Genomic DNA, 25096 nt, shown 5'->3' on the forward strand with positions numbered 1-25096 from the left:
AATTTTTAAGAAAAAAAATGTTTTACCTGTAAAATGACAGAGTAAGGAGTTCTAGCAGCCGGAGTAGGCGGGAGAGTGACGTCATCATTATCATCATCCTCTACCAGTGAAGCTTTCCGTATGTCAAGCTTAATTGACGGTCGGGGAGTTGTCTGTCGTGTGTCATGTTCTGAGGACACAATGCTTCTTATTCCTTCCCGAATTTCTGTTTTAATACTTTCCATAATTTCTGGTGGAAGATTTTCTAGTAGCTCAGCTGGTATGTTGTCAAGAAGACTGAATTGTTCCATTTGTAGGTCAAGTAGTTCTTCATACTTTTTATCTTTTGGAGTTTCTGTTATTTATTGTATTATGTATTTTTTTCAATTAAATAATTTAATAGTTATTTCTCGCATCGTATTAAAAAGTATTAGATTGTACAATTACAGGATTAAAACCAGTTTTCTTTGCCCCGAGGTGCCGAAGGCACGGGCTAAAAAAACTGGTTTTAATCTTATGATTGTACATTTTTATATTTGTAGAAAGCTGGATATAATACGATGCTAGACATAGTTTTTTCGTAAGGATGAGAACCGGTTGCTATCCACCGGATTCGAATGAATACGAGAAAGAAAGTTTATAGAATTTAAACACTTTGAATATGAACAAGTTAAATTTCATATCCGATAAGATGAGGTGACCTAGGCTGTAGATTTACTAGCTTTTTAAAAAAAATCATAAAATATAAAAACACATAATACATTCCTTGCTCAGATGTTGCAGTCTTTTCTGCTTTGGCATCCTCTTTGTTTTCAGAAATAGTATCAACAATCTCTTTCTCATTAGATGCTGCAATAGATGCATTTGATGTCTCAATATGAGTTGTTGATATTGTTTGACTTTGTGCCAAATTCAAAAATGCGTCCCGCATTTCTTTTTGCAGAACGGCTGACAATTCTAGGGGCAAAGAGGATAAGAGCTCAGCTGGTAGGCAGGGCAACAGTTTGTTCTGCTCTTCTAAACACAAAAAAAATATTTGATGTTAAAAAATGTATTAATGAATGTAAATCTCAAAATTTAAATGAACTAAATTCTCAAGATGTTTGAAGAAATAAAAAAAAACGCTGGAAAAAATAGGTAGCTGTCTTTAGTGCTTTAGCAAAATTGAGATAGATAATACCGCGTTTGGTTTACGTCTCTTTGACGTCATAGTATAGGGAAAGAGAAAGGGGAAAGAAACCCCTAGAAAAGAGATGGGCTATAGGGTATTTTATGACGACAATAGAATAGGCACGTCAAAAGTGGTAACATCTATCCTTATTTTGCTAGGGCACTATAGACAGCAACGAAAATAGATTTAAAAAATTACAAAATTCAGCTAAGTTAGCGTTGCCGACAGACTGACATAGCTTTTCTAATACAGTAATGGTTATTTATACCATCTTATTATAGACAGCTTTCCAGGGATATTAAAAAATATAAGATTAAAATCAATTTAGCGAAGCCCTGATTTGTTATGATTTTTATTTTAATATTGGTGGAAAATTGTCTATAATACGATGCTATACATGATTTTCAGTATTGCAGAGAACTTGTTCGAAGCTTTAATGGAAATATGTTTACCTTTAAGCTTCATAATTTCAGCTTTCAGAGCTTCAAATCTTTTACTCTTTTCTTCTTCCTCTTTCAAAATCTTTTGCATCTCCTCGTAGATATATTTAGATGTAGGTTCATCTAGACCATCCACCAGGGCAAATATCTCGCTGATCAATTTCTCTTGCTCTCCTAAATAAGGAATAACTTTTGGATAAGTGTCAAAAAGTATTTCTATAATGAAGATGGTTAATTTTTGCTTTAAGCAACTCAGTATAAAAAAAGTATGCAGTGATAAAAGAGAAATATGGCTAGACCATTGACTGTAAATAAATCACTATAAGTGACATTTTTTGGAATAAATTACTAAATGTTTAGCAATCTTTAGGATCTTTTTTGACTTATAAATTCGCCAAAAAAAAGAATTTATGACCGTTAGACGGACTAATGGACACAACCAAGTTTAAATTAATGATTTATCAGCATATAATTAATTTACATACAAATATTTTAATTATTACCTTCAACAATCTTCTCTTTTACTTCAACCTTACTCTGAGCTTGTTTTTCCTCAACAACTTGAGAAGTAGTTTCTGTAGTTGTAGTAGCCACTAGCTTGGATCTTTCATCAGCTATAGTGAGTCTAAGAGTAGCTGCAAGCTCTGGTGGGAGGTTGTTCATAAGATCAGTTGGAATAAATTGAAGCAGTGAGTCTTGCTCTGTTTTTAATTCAGTAACAACTTCATTGTTATTTTCTGTAGGCTGTTTGGTGGTATCTTGAACAGCTGATTTTCGTTCCTCGTGGATTTTTTCAGCAGTCTAAAAATAATATTTTATTTTAATTTCATATAAAATTTTTATATATAAAACTATCTTTTGTGTGTGTCTTTTTTTTTTTGGGGGGGGGGGGAGGGAAACCGCTTTTTGTAAGCAAATTTAAAATACAAAGTAACACTTAATTAACAGAGTAGCACTTAAATTGACTTAATGTGGATTTAACTGTTTAACTGCTAAAACTGTTTTTGGTTGAGTTCCTTTGTGTTTTAGGACTGGTTACAAAAAGGGTAACATCCAAAAAAAACCTAAAAAATCCAATTATTTGGAAACAAAATAGAAAATCTAACCCAAGTTCACAAGATTAAAAAAAGTTCATACCTGTATTTGAGAGATGTTATAATTAGCAGCTGTTTCATAAACTTCAGGAATAATACCATCAGTCTTTTGTGTTTCAATTCCTGTGTTCTTTTGCTCTTCAGCATTTTTTTCTGCAAATTTCTTTTCAGCATCCTAAAAGAAAATTTTAAATCATGCCATCGTATGAAGTAGTAAGGTTTTTGTTGTCTGTCCGTTAAGATCTCACTTACCACTTTACCGATTGAGTTCTTTATTTCAAGGAAGCTCTACATAGGTCGTGTGCTGGATTAAAGATATTTTAGATCTAAATTAAAGTCTTGCTATGGCTTTAGGCTTTTTTTTGTCATTTTCCTTCAAATAAATAGCCCACTAGTTTATCTTTAGGGAATATAGATAAAACAAGGGCATTATGATTTATTAGTAGTGAGGCTTGTAACTCTGTTAATGATCTTTAATTTAGTACAAACGACATACGGTTATACCCTTGTTAAAACTATTAACAAATCATATTATAAGACTTCTTTTTGCCCAATTTAATTAGAACTTTAACCTTACCTGTATTTTAGATAGAGGATAGCTAATTACAGAATCAGACAGACCAGGATAAAACTCTATGGTAGATGCAATTTCAACGGTTGTTTCATTTGTCTCAATTTCTATCTTTTCAATAGTTTCTGATGTAGATTTTTGAGGTTCTTTTTCAACAACATCTGCTTGAGCAGAAGAGTCTGAACTATTGTCATTATCAGAGGGAATTTCAATCTCAATTTTTTCAAACACTTCTTCAACCGAAGATTTACTTTCAGATGGTTCTCCTTTAATGATTTCCTTGTCAATTGATTGTTGTTTAATGGTATCTTGTACTAATTCATCAGTTCTCTCAGATGGACTTTCGGATTTTACTTGTTCAACTGACTCTTCAGCTGTAACATGCTCTGGACTATCAGTGATTTCAAAAGGAGCACCATTTACTTGTTCTTTTTCAATTACATCTGTAAATTTTTGTTCAATCTTCTCTTCAGTGGGACGTTTTGAACAATCATTAGTCTCAGAAGGAGTATTATCAGCAAACTCTACAATTTCAATAGAATCTGTGGATTTTTGTTCTTTGCTTTCTATTGTTTTCTCATCTTTGGATGTTTCAATTGCTGCTGTGTCAGCAGGTTCAACAGTTTTGACCGGCGGCTCATAAGTATCTTTGTCAGAGATCTCATCTTTGCTGACAAGAACAAACTCATCATCAGATACTTCTTCTGGAACGTCCTTTATGTCTTTTGGAAGATTTTTGTTAGTGTCAGCAAGTAGTTTTAATGATAGAAGAATACTTCCTGATTTACAATTTTGTAGTTTGTACCATTTGGGTCCATTGGCTGTTTTCTGAACAAGATCAGATATGCTGATGTCAACCTCACCAAGGGGATTATCTTTGCCAATACGTTCCCAATCATAAAGTACAAATCTTATAGTGTTGTGCGCTCTTGAAAGATCTAATTCAATGTCTTGTTCCCAGTTTGGGTTCAAAGTTTTCTTAACAACAGCTGTTTTAAACTCTTCATCATTGTATTTTATGATAACATAAGGATCTGATTTATTAAACATATCTTTCTTTTCCAATTCTTTCGCTCTAGCAACTTTAAGGATTGCTTTTCCTTCATATATTTGCTGTTCTTTGACAAATTCATCTGTTGTTGGTTTTTCTTTTGATGTTTCTTCAACAGATTTTGTTGATTTATCCTTGACCTCTTTAGATTTTTGTGTTTCAATGTCAGCTTTAACATCATCAGTTGTCTCTGTGAGAGTTTTGACAATTTCGTCCTTTAATTTCAATTCTTCTGCAGTTATCTCCGTTGAAACATTAGTAGTTGAAACATCATCTTTGTTCACTTCAAGTTCTAAGGCTGTCATGTCTGCTTCCTTTGGTGTTTCCTTGCTTACTTTAGTTTTTTCCTTTGTTATTTGATCAGTTGTTTGTTGAGTTTGCTCATCACTATTAAGCACCATTTCTATTTCTTTTTTCAGCTTGATTTCAGCAGTTGATATCTTTCTTTCAGCTTCTGTATTGCTTTCTTCAGTATCATTTGCTGCTTGAGAAACCATAGGCTTCTGCATTTCTGATTCTGATTCTTTAGTATTTTCATTTATTATTTGATCAGATGTTTGTTGAGTTTGTTCATCATCTCTAAGCACCATTTCAATCTCTTTCTTTGACTTGATTTCAGCAGTTGATATTTTCCTTTCAGCTTCTGTATTGCTTTCTTCAGCATCTTTTGCTGCTTGAGAAAACATAGGCTTCTGCATTTCTAATTCAGATTCTTTAGGCTTCTGACCTTCTGATTCAGTTTCTTTAGGCTTCTGACCTTCTGATTCAGTTTCTTTAGGCGTCTGCTTTTCAGATTCAGATTCTTTAGTTCTTTCATTTATTATTTGATCAGATGTTTGTTGAGTTTGTTCATCATCTCTAAGCACCATTTCTATCTCTTTCTTCAGCTTGATTTCAGCAGTTGATATTTTCCTTTCAGTTTCTGTATTGCTTTCTTCAGTATCTTTTGCTGCTTCAGAAACTTTAGATTTCTGCATTTCTGATTCAGATTCTTTAGGCTTTTGCTTTTCAGATTCAGTAACTTTAGGATTATCTTTTTCTGATTCAGATTTTTCTACAGATTTTTGTTTGGATTTATCTTTCTTTCCAGTTTCTTTGTCCTTTGATGAGTCTTCAGAAGCACGTTTCTCTTCAAACTTGCTCTCAGCATCCTAAAAGCACAAATATTAAACATCTATTTGTTTCCTAGTAATTTATAATTAAAACAAGAATTGCATTAAATCAAACTTATCAGATTTTCAATAGGTACTATATATAAAGAGCTTCTTATTTGAAAAGTATTTTGAATTGAACAAGGACAATCTGTTTCATAAAAGAGTGGCAACAAAAAGATTACTAATGAAGAGAAAGAATATAATAATGTTTTATTTATTGTTAAAAAACAATGTTCAGATAGAAATACTATATTAGACATTTTAGCAACGGTATGACAGGAATAATATTAGAAAAATTCTTTTCCAGTATGGCTTCAAAACTGATTAATATCCTCTGGATTAGAACCAATTCAGAGCCATGGTTAAAAATCATGTATCATATCATATGAATAACAAAAAATATTTAAATTTTGTGGGCCAACAAAACTGGAATTAATCTTAGAATTTTTATATTTACTATCCGCGGAAAGCTGCCTATAAAACGATGCGGTAAATAACTAATACCTTATACTGTGAAACAGGATACTTGATGCCAGTCTCAAACAACTCTGGGAGAACAATTTCTCTGGTGACAGCAGCTTTATGATCTTTATCACTATCAATAGAAATAATTTCAGCAGCCACTGACTCAATATGAGTCTTGGTTGTCAGGGTCTGTTTGTACACATTCTGGGTGGTTGTTACTGACTCCAGTTCAAATCCTAAAATTTTACATATATGATTATTATTATTGAAAAAATTTCATGTACCAAATTTTAAATTTTAACTAAACTAATTTGATTGTTATCACGTAATTAATTTTCTAGTAATTGCCATTTTTGATAAAAAAAAAAGAGTATAATCCATTTTGTGGCAACATTTCTTAAGGGGCGTTTCGTCGTATTTTTACAGTAGCTTTTGATAGGTTAGGTTAGATTAAGTTGGGTGGTTGATTGCCCGCAGGGTTAGGCAATTGGCCTAGGGAAAAAGCTACTGTGAAAATACGACGTTGCCACGAAAGGAACTATACCCCCAAAAAATAATTCAATTTAATTGATTGCAAGAATAAAAACAAGAACGATAGCATCTAAAGGACCTAAAGCTTTATAGAACACGCAAAGTACGTAGTTAGCAAATTCATAAAAATTTTAACAAATACCTTTAGGGAATTGAATAGCATGAGCAATAGTAATATTCTCTCCAGAAGGAAGATTATAGGATGTTGGAATATTAAGAACAGATCCATCCACTGATAATTCCAAGTCTCTGTGACCACTGAATTGTTTCAGCACTGTTGCTGAATAGATAACCTCTCCTTTCTTGGATAATTTGGCACTTCGGTTCAATACAGTCTCTTCTTTTATGATATCATCAACATTAAGTTTAATTTCGCCAATAATATCATCTTTTGTATATTTATCCTCGTCATACAGTGTAATTGTAATAACTTTGTCAGTTTTGTTTAGTTTCAAATCAACCTCAAAATTCCATTCAGGGTTTTTGGTGTTGTTCTTGGTGACAGATCTAAACTGAGTGTTGCCATACTTGATGATAACATAAGGATCATTTGCACTAGCCACATCCATTTTTGGAAGATTTTTTGCTGAATGGATAGTTAGGTATATTTGGTCGGCTCCTCTTTGAGATTGTGTTGTTATAACCTGTTCTTTTAATTTGATATCTGAGGATTTTAACACTGCAGCATTTGATGTAATATTTGCTGTACCCTCCATGATATTGGTTGTGGCAATAGGTAAGGCAGTAGCATCCTTTGATAATTCAACAGCTTTGTTGGAATCTTTTACATCATCTCCTGTTTCTACTGTCTTAGATACTGGAAGATGTTTAATTTTGTCAAGCTCACTTGATGAGTTATCAATATCTCTCTCAATATTGAGTGAAATAACTTTATCATTCTTTGCAGTAGTTTCATTTGTTGGGATTGCTTTAGTTTCCTTTGATAATTCAACAGTAGATTGTTTAGTAGTTGGAATGTCTTTAGAATCACTAGCAGTTGCATTAGTAGTTTCTTCACTTATCTCCATCTTAATAGGAATGTTAACAAAACCTGGTTGATCAGCGCTAGGATTTGCTATTTCAGTTGGTTGTTCTGAGGTAGTCATATCCTTGTTGTTCATAACTAAGTCTTCAGGTACTTTAGTCACTTGAGCATTATCTTCATAATTTGATTGAGTATTGGCATTATCATTAGAATCAGCTGATTTGTCTTCAACTGTTGGCTTACTATCTCCTCTGATGATTGGAATATTGACAGACCATCTTTGTGGTTGATCTGAGTCACTTTTCTTGGCCAAAGCTTCTTGGAACTGCATTGCTTCGGCTTTCACTAGCTTGTCCTGTTCCAAGTTCAAGCTTTGGGATCTTGATGGTGGTGATTTCCTCATCTTGCCTGTTGATGGAGGGGTTGGAGGCTTTCTTAAGACTGGTGGTGGACTTGCCTCCTTTATGGATTGATCCTCTAATTTTTCTTTAGTGATTTCTTCAGCTGCTTTGGTTGCTTCTGCTCCTCCAATAACAGTAACATCAGTAATGTCCTCAACAACATTGTCCTGTTTGGTTAAAACTCTTTGGATAGGAATGTTGACATATGTTACTTCTTGCTGCAATTCCTCAGATGTGTCCTCAGTAATTGAAATATTTTCAGCGTCAACATCAATTGTTTTTGTTATTTCAACAGGCATTGGACTTGTTGATCTATCAGAATCTGGAGTAGCAACTACAGGTTCTTCTTCAGCTTTAACAGTCAAATCAAGAGGTTCATCTTGAGCACTCACTTCAATAGCTTTAACAGTCAAGTCTAAAGGCTCCTCGTCATCTGACAGTTCTGTGATGGTCACACCAGGAGAATGTGACTCCATAGCTTCAATCTTGTCAAGCCTGATGATGGGGATTTGTACCCAGTCGTCTTTGACAGGATCTGGTGTTTGAGGGCGAATGATTTCTTCGATGTGTTCATTATCTGAATCTAAGAAATTTATGTATAACAAAAAAGGAACATGGTTAAATTTTAATGAAAAAATCAAGTATGACTAATACAACTAAGCCTTTTTTATATGTAGTAGTTTAGAAAAATAGCGCTAATTAAAACTATCTCGAATAAATGATAATTGTAATTTTTTAATTGTTATCTAAAGTTTAAATCCTAGACTTTTATAGCAGCTAAGCTATTGACAATTGTTACACATTCCTGTATCAGTAGTAGGTGCATCTTCAACTACTTGTTCAATCATATGTTCAACACCATTTATTATCATACTCTTGGTGATAGTTTTCTTTGTCGTTTTTCTCGTCACCTTTTCTACAATTCTCTTCACAGGCTCAACGTTTTCTGATAGGTTTTTGTATAATTTAATAATATATAAATGAAGTTAAATAAAAGTTAAGGAAATATTAACCGTTAAATAAGTGAAATGACAGGGAGGGAGGGAGAATGGTCTGTAAAATACACCGGTACCCAAAGTATTGGCTACTTTCATTAAATTTTGATTAATTGGTTTCAAAATAGTTGTGTATAGACGTTTACCTAATAATTTTAATTTATAGAAGGGTTAAATTTGTGAACTTTTTGTCGACACTTTGTTATTAAATTATACATCCCTGCTTCAAAGTCATCAACAGAAACTGGTGTTTCCACGGATTCAATGATTTTAGAATCATCCCCAGCAGCTTCATTTTCTTCAGATGTTCTTTCAATTGTAATAGGAATATCAACTGATTTACTTCCAGAGCCCTTAATTGTAATTGGAATAACTTTAGATTTTTCCAAAGATTCATCTTGGTCAACAGAGATTTCAAGACTGGTTTTGCTTGAATCATCATCAATTGTACCAATAATTTCTACATCTACTGAAACAGGTGTTTCAACGGATTGTTCAATAGACACTGTTTCTTCTTTAGTGCCATCTGATTTAGCCATCTCAACAACTCTGCTTTCAGTATTAACAGTTGTAGATTTATCATTAACTTCTTTCTCTAGAGAATCAGATATGATAACAGAATCATCTTCTTTGCCATGTTTCTGTTCAATAGAATCATCGAAAGGCGAGGGTGTTACAGCAAGCTTGTCAGGAGCGTCCAGAGAGTCGGATTGCATGGATGGAGAAATTGCTGCAGCTTCTATTTGAACAGGAATTATATAATTAAGAATTTGAAATATCTAAAAAGATTTCATAATACATTTGACAGACAAATGGTATATAATATAAAAGATAAACAAAAAGAGATAAAGATAATAGGATAAAAGGAGAGAGAGAGAAGGATAAATGAGTAAGAAAAAGTAAATAAAGAAACAAAATTAAAAATTATTTTCTTTTATTTATGCCATTTATCATATAACCCTTCCTTCTTTATGAAACAAACTTTGTTTTCTAATATCCAACGAGTCAGGGGTGTAGGATGTTGGTTCTACACCCATCTGGTCTTCTAGAGACATAGACATATAACTTTCTCTGTCTCTGTCTATAGACAAGTAACTGTCTCTGTCTATTGATTCAATATTGTCCAAAGAATCTGGCTGGAATACTCCAAGCTCTTCTTCTAAAAATATAGAATAATTGACAAATTATAACATCAATAAGATTCTCTAGAAGCGCAGCAATAAAAAACTTTTCAGTACTGATATGAAACTGATTAATATCCACTGGATTTAAGTCGGTTTTCAGTCATAACGAAAAATCTTGTAGAGCAACGTGATACAGATAATTTTCTATGAATATTAAAATATTAATATCCGCGGAAAGTAGTCTATAATACAATGCGATAAATTACTATTATATTATAATAAGAGTAAATCTGTAACTAAAAATTACCTTTCTTGATTTATAACTTATGTATTACAAGGAATAAAGTTTTTGAAATGTTAAAATCCGTCAATAACCAAGAGGGTTACCATAAATTTAGTTAAAGTACTCAGACATACAGACAGACATGGCTTAATCATAGAGAAACTGTTCTACAAATTGCTGCCACTTTTTATATATGAAAAAAATAGTAAAGGTGCAGTTCCTCTTTAATGAAAACCATACATAATTTAATTTAACCATGAATATATTTTTTAACAATGAATAGAAAATGTTTTTTGCCAATAATGAAAAAAAAACATTTTTAAAGCGTAATAAGAATTTTTACAATGCATTGCACTAAAAAAATTTCTATGAGTAGAAAATACCTTTCAAAGAAGACTTAGGTTCTTGGCTTGCTAGCATATCACCATCCATCCTCAAGGACAGCAAAATGCTTCCTGACTTACAATCCTTCAATTCAAACCATTTGGGCCCATTTGAAGTTTTGCTTATCAATTCAGAAACATTTATAGATACATTGCCTAAAGATTCATGCTTGCTGAATTTATCCCAGTCGTATAGATTGATGTTTATGTTTGAATCTTTGCTGGTTAAGTTGAGAGGGTATTCCACTTCCCAACTTGGCGTTAGCGTGTTCTTTATAACTTCAGTCTTGTATTCTTCATCTAAAATGATTATCTGTCTTATTTAAAACTAGCGGCAACGCCCTCTAGAAGCCTCTGGGGGCAATTAAGAAGGGAGGGGGAAAAGTTGACACCATATTTACAATTTGAATTTTTAAAAGCAAAAGCAAATTAGGTAATTTATTTTTTTTGGGGGGGGGGATTAGGGAAATTCCATAATGGAAAGTTAAAGATATCCTCCTCAAAAATAGGTAAAAACCTTCCCTGGACCTATAAGAAGCTTTACTGTATGGGAGGTTCAGCTGTTAGCGAGATCCTTCGCTAAAGACAAAAAAGCTTACTTCTTTGTATAATAGGATAATGAAAGCAAATTATAACTTTTAAAAATCTATAACAAACAGTAGTAAATGATAATTCAATAGTTTAAATGTTTTTTTTTAAAAAACTTTTTTGAAAAAAATGATTTATTTTTAACAACTGACGTACCAACATACCCTAGTTATAGAGAAGCTTTGCTAGATATAATTTCAAAACTTACCTCTATATTTTATAACCACATAAGGATCAGATTTTCCAATCAAATCTTTCTTCTCCAACTCTTTAGCTCTGACAACTTTGAGAGTAGCTTTACCCTCAAATATTGTTTTATCTTGATGAGTGTGTTTGTTGATGGATTCACTGGGTTTGTTTGTTTTGTCTGTAAATGCTGCTGACATGGTCTCACTAATTGACTCAATTCCTACAAAATAAAATAATTTCACTTTTTATTTATTCATATTTTAGCAGAATGTTAAAACAGGTCCTTAATGCCGAATTGTGGTAATAATTTTATAAAATATTTTTTTAATAAATTTTATATTTTATATTTCATAAATATCTCTAATTATTAGTCCTTTAAACACATCAGAATGTATTTCATAGCAAGAAAAACCAATTTGTCATCTACTTAAAAAAAAGAAATAGCTAAAATGTTCTTTTAGATTGGCGACAAAGCTTTCGAATAAAAATTGTGAAACGGAAAATTCTAAAAATCTTTCTATAAAACTTTCAACTTAAACTAAATTCAAATGGGGATCTAAAGGATTATTGGTTTAAATGTTTGGACACTTAATATAAAATTCAACTAATCAAAATTCAAAAAAGTCCCAAAAGTCAACGAATAAGAAAACGTTAATAAAAACTTTAAGGACTAGACTAATAAACAGACTATTGTCCCCTTCCTTACTGAAATTCAAAACACTATACCTTGGAAAGTACTTTGAGAGGTAAGTTGATGTTCTAAGGTACGTTCAACAGGTGCTGTTTGCAAACTTTCAGGGATTTTATTCCAATCACTGTCATCAGTAGCAAGTGTTGCACCCTCTAGCTCTCTATCAGCTGGTTCTATACGCTGGACTCCTTGCTGTTCCTCCATCTTTGGTTCCGGCTGTTCTTGTTTTACCAAAATTGTTTCTTGTTTAATTTGACTCGATGTTGTAATAGATGTATTTTCGACAACTGTTTTACTTTCCTCGGATGGTAAACTATCTTCAGATACAGACACTTCTGTTGTTTGTTTCTCAGATTCCTCTTGCTGTGATGATTCTCGTTCTTGTTGAAGTATTTTTTCAAGTTTTTCTTGTTCTTTCAGCCTTTCTTCTTCCTCAAGTTGTTTTAGAGCCTCCTGAAATAAAAAAAAACTCATTATAAACTATTAAGTACAAACAAAAAGCGTTGCCTATGATTGTAATTTGTAATAAACTAGCTTCTGTGTTCAAAGGGGTTAGGAAGGGGAAGAAAATAGCCTAAACCCATCAAAAGGTTTAGTTAGATCCAAAAATAAAATAGCCTTAACCATCTAAGGCCCTATGTGAGCTTCTCTAAAAAGGATAACTTAATTAGTTAGTAGTTACTAAAATCTTAAGCATTAAGTTTAGGCAAAAAAAAACCTAACTACTTTATATAATGGGATAAGTAAAATAATTTGGCAATAACAACCATGCCGAAAAATGTTAAAAACAAGTACAAACATAATCATAATTTAAAGTGGAAGACTTGAAATGGACGTACAATCCGTTTTTTGCAAATATATTGCTGAATATTGAGAATAGTTTCCCTTCTACAAATTAAATCATTGGTTGAAAAAAGTTGACACAATTTTTTTTATAAGAGAACTTCATCAAAGTGTACCAAGATGTATTTTATCCAACAAATAAGATAAAACGACTATACACTATACCAGTGTAATTTACAGTCCAATGCCCCTCCCTCCCTGTACACACCCTAATAATAAAAAAGCTATAAAAATTAGTAGAAATCACTTGACATGCACAAATATGAAAACAAAGTTACGGAGCTCCTTATAGTGCCTTTAAAAATGAAGTCATACAATAAAACTAACAAATACATAGACTAAATTACCAATGATTTACATTTTAATTGACTCATGGTAGGTCAGTATGACGGCTTTTTTTATAGGCACTATAAAAAGCTATAAAAGTTACGGAATGGTATTAAAAATGAAAGAATATTGTAAAAAGAAGAAAGCTTAAAGTTTTTTTTTATTGATTATGATTAGGTTGTAGTATAAACCAAACAATGATTGTATTTGTACATTTTGGCGGTGTACCTGAAGTGTCTAGTTAAGCACAGAAACTCCCCCAACCTTAATTTAAAATTGATTTATAATAAAACAAGAGGAAGGCGTAGTTTTTTTGTGTTTTACTTTACGTTATAATGATTACATGTTAGCCACGCAAGATTAGCATATAGATAAAATCCATTTTAATTTACTTTTCTTAAAGAAGGAGGAGGGGGGGGGGGATCTGTGCTCGCTAGGGACTTTGAGGTAAAGGACCTACATTTTGTTCTTTGAAGAATGACCGTTTTTATATAAATTGATTTAATATGTTGCTAATGATTTTCAACAATCATTAAGCTTATATATTGAATATGCAGAAATAAGGGCTCGGCAGCCGCATCGCAACCCGCATTTCACTTCTTGTCTTTTTGAAGCCGTCTACATATTTTTTGACGTCAGTTAAAACCTAAATTGCAGCAAAGTCTTTATCATTCTAACAATAGCTTGCTGTTTTAAATAACCAGAATGAAAATTTTGATATTCATTAGAGTTTTTTTTTGTTTGGAATGGCTCAAAATACAGTGTGTTTTTTTTTATGAGAACTTTTTTGAAAGCAATTTTACCCCACTTATAGTTATCAGAATTTAATGATTAATGGCTTATTTTCTTTGTTTTTTAAGGCAATTAATAGAACAGCAAAAAAATATTTCAGTTTTTATTTAAAAAGTACAGTAAAATCTAAATTTCAAAACTTAGGTGTCAACATATAAAAATGGTTTTAGCGCATTTTTCTAAAAAAATGGATTTTCTGTAGTCGACTTTGGGGGGCCAGTACTCCCTCCCTGGTTGGGATATGACCTTCAAACTTTGATATGTTTTAGTACATGTCCCTAATAGTATCTGTATACATTTTTAGCTCTATATCTCAACTTTGAAGTGTTTACCAGCCATTCTTGCAAAAGGTTGATTATTTGAGCATAAGAAAAATGCGCTAAAACCATTTTTAGATGTTGACACCTAAGTTTTGAATTTTAGATTTTACTGTACTTTTTAAATAAAAACTGAAATATTTTTTTGTTGTTCTATTAATTGCTTTAAAAAACGAAGAAAATAAGCCATTAATCATTAAATTCTGATAACTATAAGTGGGGTAAAATTGCTTTCAAAAAAGTTCTCATAAAAAAACAAACTGTAGTTGTTAATTGGTTGAATAACCCCATGGCACGGAAATAACACCAATCTTTCTATTGTAAGCTTAAAGAAAAAATATGTTAAAATAATTTTTATGGTACTTCCCTCAAACCTATTTATTGACCCCTCCCGAAGTAAAATTTTTTATTTTTATTATTTCTAGCCCCTTCTGGCTTATTTTAACATATTTCTTAACCTACCCTAACCTAGAATAAACATACAAATACGTTTAAAAAAAGTTTTCTTTGTAATTATTGCTCTTAGAAAAATTTGAATCATCCTTACACAATACCTAGAGTTTTCAGTTATTCTGAAAATTCTTAATTTACAAGATATAAACTCACTTCTATTAAATTTCAAGCTTTTAGTTTACATAAATATATAACTAAGTTCTTTAAAATAACATCTGAGGTTCAGTTTCTAACTGCTAAGTTTTATAAATTAAAATTTAGAATTTATATCCATTTCTTTGTTAAAAAGCCACTCCTTTTAACTAGGTACATGGACCTTTATTCATATATTTGATTTGATTATGTTTATATGCATAAATTAATAGTTATTAAAACTTTTTTGTAGCTACTGCTCATCTAATTTCTGCCTCTACTATCCTGCTTTGATAACGCAGCTACTCTATAATAACTTTAATAATTAAATTAGCAATAGCTAGAACAATATAATGCAAGTTTCATATTCTGTGATTTGTTAACGATATCTGAAACAAAATAACTATGATCATTACATTTTTCTTTACCTATGATCTAAGTTTGTTATTGCAGCAATACTTTGTTCAAAATTGTCCTTGTTTTAGTAACACTTTTATTTAGTTTCACACAAATATTCCATGATTAAAAGGAAATAAAATCCCAAAATGTCCACCCCTATTCTTGATGGAAATTATCTTATCTATTTATCACACCTTGTTTGCCTTAGAAGCGAGTCCAAACTAATCTGAAATCTGCAAAAAGGAAACTCTCTTTGAATTTTACTACTGACAGCTTATGTAATAAATACTTATTCAAGTGACTTGTATTTCGAAAAAAATTGGGGTATAGTCCCTTTCGTGATTTCATAAACCGTCAAACCAATAAGGTTCTGTTTTTATTATTATCGACCATTTTTAAGACTTTTTTGGGGGGAGGGTAGCCCCAACCCAAACAAAAAATAGCATCTGTGCGATACGATGAGATAAACCTTTTGAAGAGTTTGTTACAGTAACTAACCGACAAATAACAATTGTAAACCCGCTTTGCCTCCACTTTTTTCCCCATTGTCTGTTATTGTCAATGTTTTTTAGAAAACTTATATCTTATCTTATGCTCAATGTACATATTCATAGTTATAGAAATGTGACATCACTTCTTTTCAGAATTATGATTAATCATATGATAATTTATAAGCATAATTTTGTTTAGAATTTGCAATTTATTTGCATAGCTACTCTATAGGTAAATAAGCTTCTTGTAAAGTTCATATAAAGCAGGGCTCACCGGCGCGACTCAGCCGCGCATAAGCCTAAAATTAAAACCCGCTTGTTTGCAAAAAAAAATAAATTCCGAAATTATGGATTGTCTAATTAAAAACAAGTTTAAAATAGTTTGCGAGAGGCTGCCGAGCCCTGCTATAAAGTTAAATAAAAATTATTTACATTTTACGTTACTTAATTAGATAATCATTACTAAAACAGCACAAATTTCCCTTCCCCTTTGAACTAATCGCATCATATAATCCTCAAAATTTTATTTGCAATTGTGTCTTATTTGAATGGATGTAGAATATACGTGGATATTATGTTATGACATGGGAAAAATTGACGACAAATTAGTTTGCTAACATGGAACTCATTTGTCGGTCAGTTTGTTCATCCAGAAGAAGGGGAGTGGATGGATATCTATAATCATATACGTATGTAAAAAATACTTTGCGTTTGTGATAAAATGCAGAGGTGCACATGGCAATTTTAGATAATTTTAAACCCATAAGACTATTTGGAAGGGAAAAGAATAGGCTAATTCATATTTCTTTATGTTAAGCTAATTTTGTCTTTTAGGGCCAAATATATGCTTATTCGTTTTTTATTTACTTACTTATCCCTATCAACAGAAGTAAAAATGATATTTACCAGTTTGTTTATTTAAGATATTCAATTTGACAGGTATTCAATTTTGCAAAGATGTTCCAAGTTTATTGGTAAATACTATTGCATAAAAGTGTTGTAATAGTAGTAGTAAATACGATTCTAAGCATTTTTGAAAGTGAAGCTTTTCTATCCGTCAGCTCGTAAAGGATAGTACTTTTCGTTAATTTAGGCATGTTAGAATTGTCCAATCGATTAAAAACTTGCCATGGTGATTCCCGTAGTAGTTATGTACGATTTACAAAGCGTAGCAACTCCATAATAGTAATTTGAATGTCATTATAGCCTTCCCTTGTTTATGACGCAGTACTAAGATTTTTTTGCAACATTCATCTTACCTTTATTTGTGCTACTCATGGTTATTAAAATCCTTGATTGATTTTAAAGAAAATCACAAATAATCAGATCTAATTGGGTTAATAAGTGCCTTTAGTTTGTTATTAATTGTTATAAATTATAGAGTCTAGATTTTTACAGGTAGGGTAATTGTAGGGCTCGGCAACTGCAACCATGCCAGCCACCAATATTCAGCAAATGTTACAAATAAAATCCACTGACACCAGCCAGTAAAACTGTCCTGATAGTCAACCGTTAAAAGATACGAGATAACAGCAATCTGTTATTTTCTTAAGATTAGCCCCAGCGGCAGGCCGTCTGCCTTGACCTTACAAGACTTTTGCTCAGCCATAGTCCACGCTGAAGTTTTTAACCAACAATAAGATAATGAGCCGCAACCAGCCGCTTATAAATTAACAATCAGCAGGCACTACCAGAAGTCTTAACATGTGCGGCTACCTAGCTTAACTTGGCTATCAGTATTTTTAGAAAAAAATATTAATAAAACAGAATGAAAGAGAAGAAAAGGGTTAGTTTATTATTTATTCTAAAATGTTAATACTAAATTAAAAGAATGATATTGAATATGTTAGTAAAGTATTAAACAGTAAAAGTATTAAAGAAAATAATGCAAATAATATTTATTGATAATAAATAAATACATATATTTAAATGATAAATTTACAATCCCTATAACAAGACAAGGTGAAACTAAATCTTAATTTTGTGTTAAAAAGACAAAGAGAGCTTTTTTAGTGTATTGTTTTATTCTTTTTAAATAACTTATTTTTTTATATTAAGAATAATTATTATGTTAGCAATACCTAAAGTTTGCTTTATTTGTCTTATTAACAGGACAGTGCAAATTGAACATTAAAATATATATATTTATAAACAATTTAACAACTTTTTTCCTGTCGTTTTATTTTTTCAGCAAATAGATGAATTCTAACGAACAAAAAAACAAGAATAAAAGTTGTTAAATTGTCCTAAGGCAGCATAGCGCGATGTATAATTCGTAGAGGCACTTTTAAGATTTGTGTTTATTGCATTTTTGATAGATTTTTCTTTATAAATTGGAACATTTTTATACTACATTGAATAGCTCTAATATATGTCTGAAGAAAAGTATGTTATTCAAGGTTTGAATAAAATTAATATCCCCTCCTAGCGTCTTTGAATTATCAATGTTAATAGACCGAAGTAATTTTATATTTAGACTGATTTAAAACCAAGGACATTTATATCCTTAAGTGGCACAGCAATAACAGGTTTAATGAGAATTTATGTCAGTAAAAGCAAGTTCTCAAAAGTAATAAAAAACAATATTTTGTTATGCCTTAATTATGACAATTCATGTTTTAAAACTGTCTATAAAAAAGGATGTATCGATTAGTTGATTTTATACAGGTCAGGTGAAGTATTTGAAAATTAACGGCAAAAGGATGAAAATAAATGATTTTCATAGAATATTTAATCCTTTCATATCTAGAAATATATTAAGAAAATGAAGGGATTCTTCAGCTTTGCATTTAATTAATTCAAATAAACTTTAGCATTGGTAAATATTGAAAGCGAGGGAAATAACGTCTACAGACAACAAGGACAGTATGGTCTATAAGTAGCGCAGCAATAACAAAACCTCCATTATATTGTTTTGCAAAATAAAGAATTGAGACAATTTATAGACACTCATGTTAGAAGGTAATGATATTATTGAAAACCGAACTTACAAACTAACCTAATCTAAAGAGTATCTGCGCTACAAACAAAGTTCCGAAGAAAATTATTATTTTTTTTCAGAAGAATGACGTCAAGAATTGTTAGTGATTTTGGTCAGAAAAAGGGAAATTTAGGCAGTTTTACTGACAACAAAAATGGACCACAATAAATCTTTGTAAATAAAAGTATTTTTGGATTATTTAGATTAGGTAAAGAAGGATTTAATAGTGTCCTGCATGAGTTAGAAACAAGGGGGGGGGGAATCTAGGGTCAACTCGTCAATTTAAAGGATTCTGTCGAAACTTACAATAAGTTTCCGTCGATGATTACCCTAATATTGGAAAACAAAGCTGTATAACAACAAACATCAAGGCGAATCAAAGACATTATCATGAAACTTTTATAGATTTAATAGATTACTTTTTTAAAGGTGACTTTCCTTATGAGAAGTGAAGCTACTCTATGGCTACGTTCTTATTTAATATTTTTCTCATTTTTTACATTTTTAAAAACAAAAATTGCTGAAAATAAAATTTTCTATCTAAATTTTTTTGAAAAAACCTACAAAAATAATGCATTCCCTTAAATAAGCGTACACTTATGCTATAATCTATCTTTTTATTCTCTTTTAGAAAGTAAATAACCTTGTTTATGATAGTTGATATTTGGTCACTTATTATTCAAATTGCAAAAAAAGGTTGAATGTGGTGTAGCAAAAAGCAAACGTAAATGAAAAGATTGTCAAACCAACTAAGAAGCTTAACAATACATTTTCCCTACACTAATATCACGAAATATTAACAATATCATTCTTATTATTTTACCTTCTTTTTAGATTTCCTTATTTTTCACATTTTAATGCATTTTTTACAGTTTTTTATGAGTAGTGTTGAAGTCATAATTGTCTGACACTGACTGAATAATATTCCTCACAAAAAAATCCACAAAATAGTTTGCGTAAAAAATTGTTTACTTTGGATGGAAATGTTGGATTTATGTATTTTTATTGGTCTTTCATTTTTATTTCAATGTACGACGACTTTTTGAATTATTTGCATAGTTTTTTCGTAAAATTTGATCTTTAAGGGAATAAATCATTGGAAATCTTTTAAAAATTCTAACCAATCTCATAAATTTTAATAAAATTAAGTACGCTTCAAGATAGCCCTAAGAGACTTATAACAATTTTCATAGAAAAAAAGACAGGTTTAACAAAAAGTTAAAGTAAAATTAAGGAAAACATTTAAAATTTGAACGGATAAATTTCAAAAACATTTTAAAAGAATATAGGATAAAAATGCCATTTAAAAAGAATAGAATAAAAAGAAGTAATAAAAACTATCATACATCGCGCATGCAGCCTTTACTGTCAAAAGTTTGGTACAAGTAATTTTAATTTAACATTTAATTGTTAAATTATTACAATATTTTAAAGTTTCTGGTAATATAAACCGGTTTTTGTGAAGGCATTTACCGGATTTTTCTCTCATAATATCACTGGTTAACTATCAGAGGTTTAGGTAGGAAAAGATGCTTATGGTAACCATCACCAATCAGTTAGGTACACATTTGGATTACTGTGCATTGGGAGAATTAAAAAAAATATTATTCTCATGAAAGAACAGTTCTTTATATGATATTGAAATTACCGAGCGAGTCTCCCATTTAGTAAGACAGCAAAAGAGCTTCCCTATACACAATAATCTATCCATGTATCTAACTAACAATAGGCATTTTGATATTATCATGCAGCAAAATATGTCATTTCGGTAACTTTATGTGAAAATTTTTAGAATTATATTACTTATTTTACTGCATTTTATATCAATTTTATAAATATACAAAAATTTTATGATCAGCTCATGATCGGATTTTTAAAATTTACACTACATGATATTATTAAATTTTTGTGCTTTAGGACTGTTTTAAGGGAAAAATGAAATGAAAGAGTTATAAAATATGATCAAAGAATACAATTTTTAATATTAACCATCACCAATTAACTTTACATACAAGGCAACATTAATTTCAGAACAATTTCAATTCTATTATCTTATTGTGTCTTTAAATTTTAAAATTTAATTAATATGAAAGAAATGCAAAGTTTTTGAAAATTGAAAATGTTCTTTTTTTTTTGTATAAAATAACACCATAACCAGATAGAATATGGAAGGAATAATATTTGTTTCTAATGCTACATAAGTTGAAATCACATGAAAATGTATAGGAAAACCTGTTTCATATAAGTGTACCTATAACTTAGGTATATATATATTTTTATGTGATTCCACTTATTAACACCATCACCATATAATAGCACATACAAAGAAGTAAGGTTTTATTACAGCTAATGTTTATACTTCACCTGTTTCAAATTTAAAGGATTTTTTTACCCTAGGACAATACAAATAAAATCTAATCTAAAAGTGTCAAATTTTTGTGGGTTTAAATGGAAATATATAAAAAACCGAACCCAAAACCCTAGCCACATTAACCCCCAAAAAGCTGTTGTTTTAATCCTATACCTGTAGCCTACTGAGACGTGATTTGAGACCGGTTTGTGTGCGCGCCATTGCCTCGCGCAACAGCGCCAGCCGGCCGGTCATATCCTCAGCCAGGCCGGATACGTCCGGCGCTCCGGCTAGGCCGGAAATATTGCCGGAAAGTACGGATAGTTGGTCCACACGTTGACGCAAATCTTCCTCTAAAACCTGTTAAAAAATAATAAGATTATTTGTGCTTTGTCGAGTAAAATAAATTTTGAATTAATTTCAAAATTTTTGTGTGTTTGTGCTTAACTTTGGATCAGGTTAGGTTAGGTTACATTGGATACTTTTATGTTCTTTTATTATACTTATATATCGGATATATTTAATCTAATTAAAAATAGAAGGGTAGCGGTGTAGTGGTTTTGTGCTCGCTAGACATGGAGATAAGCACACATTATTATGAGGTTTTTTGATGATTTTAATTTTAACTCCTCAGTTTATTATTTACCAGTAAAAATAGATGCTGTGAGTATTGGTGCAAAAAATATGACGTAACAAAAGAAATTAGCCAATGAGAGGCCATTATTGACCAATGGTAAAATTTATAGTGGCCTCTCATTGGCTAATTTTTTTTGTTACGTCATTTTTTTTGCACCAATACTCACAGCATCGTAAAAATAGAGTTGTTTCAATACTTCCAATAAGATAATTGATATAAAAAAATTCGTCAGCTGTCATAAATCTAAATCATCTTTAGGTATATCTGAATATTATAAAACATATTTTAAACTCTGGACGATGGCTGAAAATTTTCATTGTAGTTCTCTGGACTATGTAGGAAACAACAAATTATCCTCTTATATGTGCTGTGCATATAATTTTAGCCATCAAGATTTATAGAAATCTGTGAGAAAAAAAAGTTTACCTGACAACCTCTGATTTGATCCTTGACAACTCTAAGGTCTGTTAGCCTCAGGTCCGCGTTCAGCTGCCTCAAAACATCCTCCAACCAAACCTCCAGATCAACCAGAATACCCTAAATTAAATATTTTTAAAATTTGTATTCTGTTTTATCATTCTTTGGACTATTGATCAGATTATTAAGATTTGGGTTTTGGGTATAGTCCCTTTGTCGTATTTTCACAATAGCTCTTCCTCTATTTCTAGCACCTGCGGGAGGCTCTAACCCTGCGGGGCAATCAACTAACCCAACCCTAACCTAACCTAAAATAACCTATCAAAAGCTACTATGAAAATAGGACGAAATGACCCTTAAGGGGCATTGCCACGAAACGGACTATTCTCAAAGTTTTTAGATAGAAAAATACAAATCAAGATTCATGCTATAGTTTCACTCAGTTGCGTAAAAGAAGCTTTGCCAGGGGTGTGGTGTGTATGGCTGTTTTAGGGCGTTGTATCAGGGGGGCGCACACCAACAGGGGTGTATCCACCTACCATAATTTTACCTAAGGGGAGGATACACCCCCCTTCTCATATAATTATTCACTTCATCTCTTTTAATGCAATGACTTAACAATAGCATTAGAATTAATACAAAGTAAGCATTTTATTCTTTTTATTTTCCCCCAAAAATGAAGTTGATTTATTCGTCACCTGATACATTTTGATATCCTCGACTCTCCTCCTCCTGTGCTTCATGAATGCCTCCATCTCTGTCCTCTTATGCTTAGCCTCGCCCTCCAGCTTAATCAGCGAGGTTCTGGCGCGTGACAGCTCCACTAACAGGTTCTGCTTGTCTGTCTGCCTTTCTGAGGATAACTCCTAGATTATACATAATTATTAAAACATGTTGACAATTAAAACGACATTAGAGCATAAAACTTTGGGTACCAGTATACTTCCCTCATTGTTTGACTATGCTCGAGAAAAGAGTGAGGGTCTGACATTAATTTTTCCATCTGGTGCCCAAAGTTTTGGTAAAACAAGTTCTCCCATTCGTTTGTTTAAATACTTCGTGTACTTTTATCAAATAATAATTTGATGATTCAACTTAGCAATGCTTCCACTTTTCAACCAATAATTCAAAACTACAATAGGAGTATTTAGAATGTTCTTACATTTATCGGCCAATGTGTTATCATTTAAGATCCCTGGGTAATATAGAAGCGAACTGCAAGCAAAAATTTTCATTTATTTGGAAAATGATTAAAGTCCCTCCACAGATTATGTCGTCAAACGATGGAATAACCAATGAGAGGCCAGCATGAATTTTACCATTTGTCAATTACAGTGTATACTGGCCTCTCATTGGCTATTCTATCGTTTGACGTCATAATCTGTGGATGGACTTTAATCATCTTCATTTATTTGAATTCCTTTAGTTAGATTTAGGTTAGGTTAAGTTTGGTAGTTAGTAAGTAAAAAATAATAATTACCTCAATGCTTGTTTCAATGTTCTTTGTTTCAGTAACCAGATCATCAATTTTACCAAGAAGAAACTGAAATAATTACAATTCTTAAAGAAATAATAAGGTTTTCTTATTCATTGGCTTTGATTTTTATTGAATCTGATTGGTTGGTTCACTAAATTGAGAGTCCAAACAGCCATTGTTTTATCCCTTTAGAACCCTGGCTTTAATCAATAAGAATAGCTTCTTCTTTGGTAATGTCTCAAGAGATGAGATTATGTACATATTTTCTTCAAAATTTATTTAAGATTATCTTGTTGTTGCTGTGCTACTGATAAACATAATTTTCCTCGTTATCTATTACACCAAAGTCACTATGAAGCTCACCTTTATGACAAAATACTTATTAATAGGCACATAGATCAGTTTAGACTGATAAAAATGTTGTGTTTTGCCCATTTTGCTACATCATTCAGGAAAGCAAAGGACAATGGCTGTTAATTTATTCTACACCCCTTACCACCCCCCCCCCCTAATTTTTACAAGCTACATAATATAGGATTATAACCATAATATTTTGGGGGGATATTTTGTTATAATTTATTGTTCTATCCCTGTATCCCTGGTGCAAAACTACCTAATTCTTTCTCCTCAGCTGTTAAAAATTTGCAGAAAATTAGCAATTTCCTCTAAGGGTTGCGATTTTTTATCGGACCCTAAACCCCTCGAAAAAGACATACTCAAAATTATCCAAGCTATTCATCTATAAGGTTGTTCACAGCAAATGTTTTTTTTTTATATTCGTAAACCTCCTGTATTGACTAATATAGCATTTTTTATTATGAAACATGTATAGCCACAAAATACACTATACCTAAAGTAAATGCTATGTTCTTTTTGAAAATTTTAAAACACTATGAGTTATCAGTTTATTTAAAGACCAATTTTACTTTACAACAATAACAAATTTTGTTGATGGTGGGGGGGGGGGATATGAAAGTTTTGAAAGTTAGTCCTGCCTAATTTAATTTTATCTCATAGATTGCACAATCAAAACATTAAAAGCATATGTATTTTTTCTTTTATTTAAAGGAATGATTATTTTTTGTAGCAATTCTAAAGTTTTAACTTTACTTCAGGGCTTACTTTGTGTTTATAGTTCTTGTCAGGAGCGAAGCAACACAAAAACTATGTCATATCCGTCCACCACTTTCTTACAACTCTAAGTCATTTTTTCCTTGCAATACTGCCAATAATTGTGCTTAATTTCTTTTGATTTACTAGGTATATTTTTTTACTGTACAATACTTTATTGTTGTTTTTCCCTTTTGTTAATTTGTAGCATATTCTGTATTGATATAATTGTTCTCTTTTTGCTTGAATTGTAAAAATGCCAAAGTTGGCATATTA

The 25096-nt window shown here is 31.4% G+C and overlaps 3 protein-coding genes across 4 annotated transcripts in view; all 3 read right to left on the minus strand.

Moving 5' to 3' along the window:
- LOC145325127 (muscle-specific protein 300 kDa-like) overlaps positions 1-330 on the minus strand; it is a 79383-nt gene extending 79053 nt beyond the window's left edge. For both annotated transcript variants that reach the window (XM_080167984.1, XM_080167983.1), the window contains exon 1: positions 27-330. In XM_080167984.1, the coding sequence (XP_080024110.1) occupies positions 27-290 (264 nt within the window). In that variant the 5' untranslated portion in view covers positions 291-330. The remainder of the gene's footprint in view (positions 1-26) is intronic.
- LOC145324467 (uncharacterized) lies at positions 319-9553 on the minus strand. The gene is made up of 10 exons (XM_080167054.1): positions 9181-9553; positions 8642-8788; positions 6599-8425; positions 5965-6161; positions 3262-5457; positions 2728-2859; positions 2094-2391; positions 1603-1764; positions 741-996; positions 319-334 (listed from the first exon to the last, which is right to left on the minus strand). The coding sequence occupies exons 1-10, from the start codon at positions 9551-9553 to the stop codon at positions 319-321; spliced, it is 5604 nt and encodes a 1867-aa protein (XP_080023180.1).
- A 203-nt stretch (positions 9554-9756) lies between these two features.
- The window catches only part of LOC145324468 (uncharacterized), a 30624-nt gene continuing 15284 nt past the window's right edge, over positions 9757-25096 (minus strand). Inside the window, exons 10-17 of the mRNA XM_080167055.1 lie at positions 23714-23776; positions 22932-23099; positions 22243-22353; positions 21354-21539; positions 12131-12548; positions 11424-11624; positions 10628-10927; positions 9757-9996 (exon numbers count right to left, since the gene is read on the minus strand). Coding sequence (XP_080023181.1) covers positions 9788-9996; positions 10628-10927; positions 11424-11624; positions 12131-12548; positions 21354-21539; positions 22243-22353; positions 22932-23099; positions 23714-23776 — 1656 coding nt within the window. The 3' untranslated portion in view covers positions 9757-9787. The remainder of the gene's footprint in view (positions 9997-10627; positions 10928-11423; positions 11625-12130; positions 12549-21353; positions 21540-22242; positions 22354-22931; positions 23100-23713; positions 23777-25096) is intronic.

Source organism: Acartia tonsa, chromosome 7 (assembly GCF_053477335.1).
Source record: "Acartia tonsa isolate MP-2025a chromosome 7, ASM5347733v1, whole genome shotgun sequence".
Lineage (NCBI taxonomy): Eukaryota > Metazoa > Arthropoda > Copepoda > Calanoida > Acartiidae > Acartia > Acartia tonsa.

Coding starts and splice junctions, on each gene's coding strand:
- LOC145324467 (XM_080167054.1), bottom strand. CDS start 9,553: ATGCAATCCGACTCTCTGGACGCTCCTGACAAGCTTGCTGTAACACCC. Junction 8,426..8,641: donor TACTACTGATACAGGAATGT/GTAACAATTGTC, acceptor TAAATTTCTTAG/ATTCAGATAATGAACACATC. Junction 997..1,602: donor TGAAATTATGAAGCTTAAAG/GTAAACATATTT, acceptor TTTTGTGTTTAG/AAGAGCAGAACAAACTGTTG.